The sequence below is a fragment of the Cottoperca gobio genome, chromosome 9, assembly GCF_900634415.1.
Source record: "Cottoperca gobio chromosome 9, fCotGob3.1, whole genome shotgun sequence".
NCBI lineage: Eukaryota > Metazoa > Chordata > Actinopteri > Perciformes > Bovichtidae > Cottoperca > Cottoperca gobio.
Genome location: NC_041363.1, coordinates 9,840,780 through 9,850,962, shown reverse-complemented (window position 1 = coordinate 9,850,962; position 10,183 = coordinate 9,840,780). Strand labels below are relative to the sequence as shown.

At 39.8% G+C, this 10,183-nt stretch overlaps 2 protein-coding genes across 2 annotated transcripts in view; both read left to right on the top strand.

Moving 5' to 3' along the window:
- sv2ca (synaptic vesicle glycoprotein 2Ca) overlaps nt 1-5,824 on the top strand; it is a 23,506-nt gene extending 17,682 nt beyond the window's left edge. The window contains 9 exon segments of the mRNA XM_029440765.1: nt 389-522; nt 1,001-1,090; nt 1,585-1,695; nt 1,839-1,927; nt 2,341-2,505; nt 2,590-2,723; nt 2,926-3,132; nt 3,364-3,523; nt 3,708-5,824. Of these exon segments, the coding sequence (XP_029296625.1) occupies nt 389-522; nt 1,001-1,090; nt 1,585-1,695; nt 1,839-1,927; nt 2,341-2,505; nt 2,590-2,723; nt 2,926-3,132; nt 3,364-3,523; nt 3,708-3,891 (1,274 nt within the window). The 3' untranslated portion in view covers nt 3,892-5,824.
- A 2,251-nt stretch (nt 5,825-8,075) lies between these two features.
- The window catches only part of iqgap2 (IQ motif containing GTPase activating protein 2), a 34,365-nt gene continuing 32,257 nt past the window's right edge, over nt 8,076-10,183 (top strand). Inside the window, exon 1 of the mRNA XM_029439331.1 lies at nt 8,076-8,469. Coding sequence (XP_029295191.1) covers nt 8,424-8,469 — 46 coding nt within the window. The 5' untranslated portion in view covers nt 8,076-8,423. The remainder of the gene's footprint in view (nt 8,470-10,183) is intronic.

Sequence of the window (10,183 nt, the reverse complement as noted above, 5' to 3'; positions counted from 1 at the left end):
GTTGCTCTGTGCATTAGTTTATAATTAATTAATTAGACACATTGTGAATTGCGGTCTGGACCGAGAGAACCAAGCAGTTATGACCAAAATATCTGGCAGCGCTTTGATTTGTGAGCTTTCAGATTAGCGTAAAACAATTATCTGAATCATGACAATATGCCAAACCCAGATAAGGCGCATCAACATAAGACACCATTCAATAAGAATACATGAGACATACGCAACATATTATATACATTATATTGGCAATCGACATATTGTTATTGCAGCAGTGTTTGCAAGTAAATGTAAATTAAGAACTTCCATCAAGTTAATTAAATGAATTCACTTCCTCTTCTGCGATGTCATCCATCTGATTGTCATTGGTGTTGTATGCCACCGTTTACAGGTTGGAGCTTCAGTATGGGTTCAGCGTACCAATTTCACAGCTGGAGAGTGTTTGTGGTCGTCTGTGCCCTGCCCTGTGTGTGTGCTGTGGTGGCACTTACCTTCATGCCCGAAAGTCCCAGGTTCTACCTTGAGGTAATGTTATTTTCCCTAATTATTACATCTTAAGACATGTTCACACTGAAACAATTCATGAATCTGCTGCAACAGTTGTATCTTCAATGATGCTGCCTCATGGTGTCGTGTCATTGTCACATACTGTCCGTGCTCATCAGTTTTTACATTCAACATCTCCAGGATGTCATACGTCAGGCAAATTGACGACAACAGATGTTTAAACAGTGCGATTCCTCTAAAACTCTTAGAAGAGGCCTCTGCAAGCCTGGAGCTCCGTGACAGTGTTGCTGCTGAATGATAATTACCCTTTGAAGTAAAATGAGTCATCGTTGTCGTGACTTTCATAATTTTGGCCCATCTTGGAGAAATCAAAGGAATATATTTATATACAGTATATATGAGTGTGGATGTGTCACTGTCCCTGCGTAAGCGAGACCAGTGCTGATCCCATGAATTTATCTTCTTCCTTTCTCTCTCTCCCTTCCCCTCCTGTCAGGTGGGGAAGCATGATGAAGCCTGGATGATCCTCAAACAGATCCACGACACCAACATGAGAGCGCGTGGGCAACCGGAGAAAGTCTTCACCGTGAGTGTTTGTTTCCGCCGTCCTCTATCTTGGCTGGGTTTCCTGATGCTTAAGGAAGCAAAGAGGCTTATATTCTGCCACCGCTGGGACAGGCTTGAACGCTTTCACTGTGCAGGATCATATCTGAATTATGAAGGTTCTGAAAGCTGTTTTGTGTCGTTCAGGCTTATTTGCTTCGTGAGCTGCACTTTGGGAAAGCCTCTTAGTCAACACGTGTTCCTTGAATTGATTATGTACTGTAGTACACACATTGATTTTTATTACAGTTATCATATGCATTCAATCTCGTGTGACACTAAATCTAATGAAATAGAAATACGTCAAAAACATATTGCAAGTAATAATACTAATAATAATAATACATTTTATTTATAGAGCGCTTTGAGTACAGTAGAGTAACATCCATGACATTGCTTACGTAATCATCACAGTGATGTTAAGAAATGAATGTTGAATGCTTTACTATACCGTTTCTTTCTTGATTACTTTCTCAGGTAAACAGGATCAAGATCCCCAAACAGATGGATGAACTGGTGGAAATGGAGTCCGAGTCGGGCAATCCAGTTTCCAAGTTTTTCTTTAGGATAAAGGCTGAAATACACGGGGTATACATTTGTCTTTGTATTAAACTGTAGCAGAAAGCTTTTTTTCTTCTTCTAGCTGTTCTAGCTAATTTCCGTCCACTGCCTCAAACTCAAATGTATCTTTTGATCACATGAAGTGTAATACTTCTCTTATCTCTCTTTAGATCTATCTGAATCTCATGAAGTGCTTCAACTACCCTATGCGAGAAAACATGACGCGACTAGCCATAGTGTGGTTCACGCTGTCGTTCGGGTGAGCTTCCTCCTGATGTCATTTGTGTCACAGAAAAATCAGACAAGTCTAATTTCTCCAGTCAGATAATAGGACTAGGCAGTCAGGTTTGTGGCCACATTACATTTCTGTCATCTTGATCCCTCTCGCTGTGCCGAAGTTGCATGGTCTCAAAATCAATTACGGTTTGTGAATCGATACTGGTCCATTGGTGTCTCGGGAGGAGCAGAGATAGAAGTGGACGCAGCCAGAGATTTAAACACACTAAAAACACTGTGTCTACTGGTTTTCCTACTGTTTCTGACTGCACATGGAAGTATGTATCTGTCTACGTTTTTGTCAGATCCCAGTGTAAAATCAATAATCATTCGCTGATCAAATTATCAATGGATTTGTGATATCCTTTATATATCATGTACATCTTCTGGTTGCAGGTATTATGGTCTGTCAGTCTGGTTCCCTGATGTCATCAAACACCTTCAGGCAGATGATTATGCCTCCAAAGTGAAGCTACACAACAATGAACGTATTGAAGACTTCACCTTCAACTTCACTCTGGAGAACCAGATACACAAAAATGGCCTCTTCATCAACGACCGGTAGGACAAGTCAACTTACCAGCAGGCTGAGTGGATGGATACTGTAATAAAATATTTAAACAGGATGTAACTGTGCTTTTTCAGATTCATCAATATGAAGCTGAAGTCCGTCACCTTCATTGAGTCTACCTTTCGTAACTGCCACTTTGATGATGTGACATCGGTGGGCTCTGTCTTCCGTAACTGCACTTTCATTGATGCTTTCTTCTTCAACACGGGTGAGACATTTAAAGGTTATTATTCTTAAACAGGAACTAATAGCTCGGGTGGTATGTTTTGTCATTTCTGAATTTTTCGGATTCATCACGTATAAAAAAGATCATTTTCAAACAGCTGTGAGACAAGACGACAATATACTGTGTTGTGATTGGTTCTGTTTTATTATTGCCAAATATGTTTTTGTTTGTATTCTTTGGGCAGACATTGATGAAAGCAAGTTGATAGATGGCACAGAGTTAATCAATAGCACATTCACCAACAACAAGAAAGGATGCCAGATGACGTTTGACGATGACTACAGTGCCTACTGGGTGTACTTCATTAACTTCCTGGGGACCCTGGCTGTTCTGCCCGGCAACATTGTGTCCGCACTTCTCATGGACAAAATTGGCCGTCTGTCTATGCTAGGTACGAACGGAGAGAAGAAGATTCATGTTTCATGTGTGCACTTGAGTAATTGGTTTTCACATTGACTGCAAGATGTTGAAATGATTCATGGTATGGATGTGACATCCAGCATTGCGTATGAGGCAATTTTGATTAGGCCTATAATTCAGTTGAACATTGTTCAAATGAATGTCACTTGCACTAAATCCTGCTCCTTCACTCTTGCTTTGTGTGTGTTTGTGTGTCCATCAGGTGGCTCCATGGTCCTTTCAGGCATCAGCTGTTTCTTCTTGTGGTTCGGCACCAGTGAGTCCATGATGATTTTCATGTTGTGCCTTTACAACGGCCTGAGCATCTCTGCCTGGAACTCCCTGGATGTGGTCACGACTGAGTCATTCCCTACTGTCAGGAGGTGAGAAGACAAACAATGGATGAGTATATACTGGCTTACACAGTTGTTAAGACGTATTTATGGATTTGCATATAGTGAACAGAGACACACACATGAAACACAGGCGTGATTCAGTCAACTTTAACACATTCCTCTCTCTTCTCTACCTCTTACCTCCTCCTGTCCCTGATTCTTCTCTCCTCAGAGGAACAGGCTTTGGGTTCTGCAACGCTCTGTGTAAGCTGGCTGCAGTCTTGGGGAACCTGATTTTTGGTTCTCTTGTTGGCATCACAAAGGCCATCCCCATCCTCATGGCTTCTTCCGTGCTCGTCGGGGGAGGCCTGGTTGCACTCCGGTTGCCCGACACAAGGTCGAATGTCCTCATGTAACACCAGCTTGGCGCTCATCAGCTGGGATAAAACTTGGATGAAACCCGGGTGAATCCGAGAGGAAGCCCAGGGAGCGTTGAGCAAGGAGTGCAAATGGCTTGGTTCACACATATCTTAACACTATTAATGACATTTCGCTAATGTACCTAAGGTAAAGCTGAATAGCAACCCACCTTTCTCAGTGAGTTTACTTTTATCATATAAACCAAAATCATAAATATTTAGTCAACGATAAGCTCAGCCTTTTTGTGAATATATTGTGTTGAGGTTTCACTTGACAGAGCTGAGAGTTTGCACATGTTTTGGTGCGGAGACTTTGGTGGAGTTTTGTTGCAGTGACTGGTTGCCCCTTCCAGCTGCAGCCATAACCTTGTGTGGAGTCACTGCATGTTTAAAGCTTGAGGCTTTTAATATTGATACAGTCTTATTAAGATGGGCCAGATGGGGAGAAAAGTGAAAAACAAGCTGTAATGAGCACAGCCAACCTTCTGTGTGACAACGTAGGGAATAGATGATCAGACAGAGCGGACACACGACACAGCTGTATGACAGCTGGCTTGCCCACAAGACTCGCGTCACACAGGACATGTTGTAGACAGTGTGCAGAAAGTCAACATAAAAAGCCACACATAGATATACCGCACTTTATGTGCAGTATATGTCTTAAAATAGACTGATACCCACATATACAACACTTTCTTTTCTACACTGTTTGCTTGACATGCATTTGCTCAGACATCTGCAACCTTTTCAAAATAAATAATTCACGTATGACACCAAGCCCTTTGCATCACCTACCCAACCCAAGAATCAAAAAGGCCATATTGAAAAAAACTTTATTTTCTTGTACCAATAATTGTATGGTAGGTTGAATCTGAGGCTGCTAATTTTATTTTCTGCTTATGTTTTGTGTTATTTTGGAAGTTGGAATTATTTATTTGATTCACATGTTGGTACTTTGGTACATGTTTTGTAGTATTGTGCAAAGGCTCTTTGAGGAGCTCTCCTTCTGACTTAGCTTTGTGTTATTGGATCTTGCTTGTGGCAGTGACGTTGATAATGACATGTCATGCTGCTTCCTTTTAAAAATACTGAATGGCCTTTTTTTTAAATGTGCCTCTCCTTAACTGGAGCAGTTTGCCCATAGGCATGTGGTGTTCAAAGGTTGTAAGGAACAGACAGAAGATGAATAGGAAGTACATAGATAAAAGAATCATGCTGTTGTTTGTGTATATATGTTAAATATTAGGCCAATACAGTATTTTATTAGGGTGTGAATTCATTTTGTGTCTAAACCTCATGTCCTTTGTTAGACATTCCTATTTTTATAAAACTTTTATTTTGGTGAAATAAGCTTCCTCTGCTCCCAGAAAAAAAAACAATTGTTCCTATAGGTAACAATTAATCATAACATGATCAAGTGGTGTAAGTTACCGAGCATGACTACAAAGTAATAATGTAAATAACCACCTCTTTATGAGGACTAATTGGTGCCACCCAGGATGAAAATGTCTCCTAAGGAAACTTTTTGGCTTTTATTTTTACTTTGTATTTGAAATAATCTGGGAACAATTCAACTCAAATAATGTTTACATATCTATTACATTCAAAGTGAAACAAATATAAAACCAGATGATACATTTGAGCTCTGTCATTTGTTGTGACCTACCAACATTTTAGTCTAAAAGCTAATTTTGCTATAATCTTACATTTGAAAACATGATCCACCTTATACTAGTTATTATGTACCTTAACTTTCAACATTGGAACCTCAAAGCATACTGCTAAAGATAATGATAAAAAGACACGTTGCTACTTTCAAAGTTTTAAAATACCTCTAAAATTTTAATTGATATTGACATTCAGATAAATATATATATAGACTGTATATATATATATATATATATATATATATATACACAACATAACAATTCAGTTGCTCTCAGTCTTGTTTAATTTGTGCGTGTGGATTGTATTTTCTGTGGCGAACAGCCTGTGTCCTCTTGTTTTCCTCTCTATTTGTGGTATCTGTGATTGCAGCGTAGAGGTAGTTTGCCCTTGCACTGCCATACATAGTAGTCAAGGCTACTCAACAACAACAACAACAACAACAACAACAACAACAAAAGGCTTCCAAAATGGCACTTTACATGTACATCATTTCCACGGTCCCAACTTTTTCTCAGATTTTGTCAAATCAGTTGGATATACATTATCAAGTGTGCTGCCATTGCGCAACCGATATTCTGTTGGCCATATGATTTCTGTATTTTTGGAACAAAGGTATACAGCATACAGATCTAAATAAATGCACTGATATTTAAAGTAATGACTTTTGCCCAGTGTAAATCCAACGCTGTGCCAGTATTAAGAATAACAGAAGAATTAGTGGCAGATCTACCTGTTGTGTTGTATTGGGGAGAAATTATATTAACCGTTATGTTTGAGGTATTTGGGGTGTTGCTTATATGTACTGTATTAATGTGTGTGTGTGTGTGTGTGTGTGTGTGTGTGTGTGGCTGTATGTGTGTGTCCGTGTGCGTGCGTGTGTGTGTGCGCGCGCCAGCGTATGGATGCATGAGTGTAAATAATGTACATATCATAGCTGATATTGGTGGACTTCTGGGTTATATGTGTATAAGCTCCTTGATCGACTCATGTGTCTCCTGCTTTGTCCAAGCGATAAGTCCATCTACCGTATCTCTGTTGTACATCTCATTGTGTCCTTGGCTTTAAGCCCCTGTTCACCTGCTACTCTGTGTGTGTGTGTGTGTGTGTGTGTGTGTGTGTGTGTGTGTGTGTGTGTGTGTGTGTGTGTGTGTGTGTGTGTGTGTGTGTGTGTGTGTGTGTGTGTGCACAAACTTGCATGTATGTAAGAAGACTTCTGTTCTTTTGTGCTCAACTTTGTGTTCTTACTGTAAATTCTTCTGGCAGAAAATGATGGCAATATTCAGATTTTTGTTGAGGAAAAATGTGAATGTATCACTCTTGTAAGTTCTGTTCATCAATTTTATGGAGGTAATCAAATGTATGTGGAGAATAAAGCTGTGTATATTATTGTGAAGGGCCTGCCAGTCAGGATGACTGAGCTGTATGTTCAGAGGTCCATAAGTGTGAAAATATGTGAAGAAATATTTGCCAAATGATGCCCTGTGAATAATGTTAGAAACTGGAAAGGCAGGGATTGCAGATTGTGCTGCTTTTGAACATATATAGAATAAAAGCTATGTTCTCTAGTAAATGAGGCTGTGCTTTTATTACACAACTCTTATCTCAAACCTCAGAATAAAATGAATCTCCATACTCTTTATATATTACATTACTGCACTTACCTGCTGAGACATTTGCACCAAGTCCTACGTTTGCATTTCTTTCTAACAAACACACAATCTGAATCTAAAATGATGCAAATACAGATAAATGAGGCAGACAACCTCATTTGTGTTCTCAGTATACTAGGTTGTTGAGTATAAGTACATGCACAGACGCACACACCGTATGCGGATGTGTTCCCTGTGGTTCATAATATCAAACTAATGCTGCCATCTAGTGGATGAATTTAGGTATAGAAATTATTAACTGAAAAAGAAAATGACTGACACTGTGGGTTCATTTATAAGTGGGTGTTACAGTAAGAAAAGAGCCCGCAGTTTCATTTTTTAAGATGATTTTTAATATACAAATTATACAATAGTAACTTGAATTGACATGTTTAAACATGCTTGATCTTTCCCTCCTTGAAACCAGTATTTGTGGAATAGATAAATGTAAATGTAAATATATTCTAAATGGCAGTTTATCATAAGTGTGGGGCTATTCTCAGTTTATGACATATACAGGTATGCCAATTCTTTTGTGATTTTGGCCATACCTGCCTTTATGTGACAGTATTTTATTACAGGGGTCAGCAGTGACAAATAAGGACACATTTGAAGTCTATTAGGCAAGACACACGTCATTGTATAGCACCTTCCAACAACAAAACAACAAGTGTTTTAAACAAGGCAGTATGAAAAAGGCAGATACAGAGTAAAGTAAGAAATAATCTTACATTGAAAACAAAGTCTACAGTGCGACATATTAGTGCAGTACTGTACATGTGTGACGGTATTTACCATCTTCCCCAGTGGCAGTGAATGCAGCATGAGCCACCTTTTGACCAGCAGGTGGTGCAAGGTGCTAATTCTCCATCTCCTGTCCCGTCAATCGTTTCACCTCAGAGCGTAGCGGGGGCAAGATAACGCAAACACTTTGTTCAGGAGTCAAGCCAAAGAAGTGCACACCATGGGGATTGTCTTCCGCAAGTGACAGTCGGCGCTTTCATGAAACTTTTGAAGACTGTTTGTGCCCCATTTTCGGCTTTTTGTTCTTTTTTTTTTGTTCTAGGTAGTTAACGTTACAGCGGTTATTTTATTCATATCACTATATCCTGACAGGCGCGGCATATTGCTGGCTGGTTGCTGTAACGTTAGCTTGTAGGGTGAAGTTATTTCCAGTTCACACGAGTTCACAAGTGGAGGAAACGACGCAAGATGTACAATGAGGAAACCGCAACTCTACAAAAGCCACGCTATGGAAGTAAGTTACACTTTTTCTAACGGGTTTCTCTCCAAAGCACAACTCAATGTGTTTGCTTGGGTATGAAGGGCAGGGGGATGAATACAAGCTAACGAGAGGTGCTTGATGAGCAACAGGTGGTTCAGCAGCACCTGGCTCCCCTGAACAGCAGGATACCTGTAGTAGGTGTGTCAATCCCTGTCAATATGGCAAAAATAGAAATTAAATGTGGTACTAGTACGAGAGTGAACACACTGTCCGTGAATGAGGTTTTGCGGTGAAGGACTCTCATCACTGTTGTTAAATTGAAGCTATAATATTGGTAAGTTCATGGTCCAGTCTGTATGTTGGCTGAAAACTCCACTAACATTTGACTCAGGAACGTTTTGAATTGTATTTTTCCTTCAAAGTGACCCCCCCCCCCAGCTGCAAAATAGGGAATTGTATCGATTTATTTAATGTCGGTAGCAAGCATATCAGCCTGTCTACCCATAAGGCATTTTCTCATAGGTTATCCATTAACCTGGGATTTTGCTGCAGTTGAGAAATATATAACTGGCTCAATGAGCTAAGAATGTAACTGATATAAAATTCATCTAAAGCCTGCAAAATACTTACACAAAGTCAGAGTTATCAGGTATTGGCCAACATCTGTGGGCAAAGTGCAACTTCGAGAGATAACACCAATCAATTTGGTCATCAGTGCAATCTTTTTGCCTCTGAATTTCATTGACCAACTCTCGTCTTATTCTGCATACAGGCCACTCTTTCTCATGCTGTGTTTATAGATGGGTGTTTTGCTTGTACTGTGCATCCAAACGAGGTGTGTCTCTAGAAAAAAGGAACACGCATAATAAGTCATTTGTTGCAAAGACTGTGAGATGGGAAGCTGTCTTTAATTTGTCCTTGTCATTGTGTGAAACAAGCCACATTTGTCCTAAACGTTTTAACTTGCAAGTGCTGTTTTGGGACTAAAGCAAACACATTTCAGACTAACTTTAGTTTATGGATTTGCCTATAAAATGAATCAAGGCAAAGTCAGTCTTGATTTGTAGTTTCCCCCAAACAAAGGCAACAAACCCATCCTGAGGGTTAAATATACCGCATAGTGCAAGAGTGCAGACTCTTCCAGGAAGTGTCTAAGTGAGTCAGTAGAGGTAGTGTGTAATGGCTGCACTGGGGCTGTTCTACCTCTGAGATATGTCAGTGTTCATACACATTTGCATCCATTGCACAGCTGCTGATCTTTGGTTGGATAGCCAGATAATGTGCTCATTTGACCAAAGATATGTATCTGTGTGTCTGTGTGGGTGGGTGGGGTTTCTCTCCTCACATGTGAGTTTAAATATGTCAATCCTCTATTGAGACCTAGTGAACGGATGTCTATGCAGGTGGCTGATGAATAGGCAGAATTTAACAGAGTGCTGAGAGGTTGGACTTGAATGTCCCCGAGGGGGAATTTGTCTTGGACTTCACATTCATTGGAGTTCCAAACTCAATTAATTCACAGTTTACAGGCATACAATGCTACAAAATACATTTACAGCACTAAGGAATTGAAGCAAAGCAATAAGTAAGAATTACAGGTCGACGACTTTGATGAATTGGGAGTATCAAAAACAGCTGAATTGGCTTAATTTATGGAGGTTATTTTAAACTGGCCATCAGGACTGCACAATTAAGGCCAAAACGATATGCACAATTAATTTTTGATCAATATTGATATTATTTATCA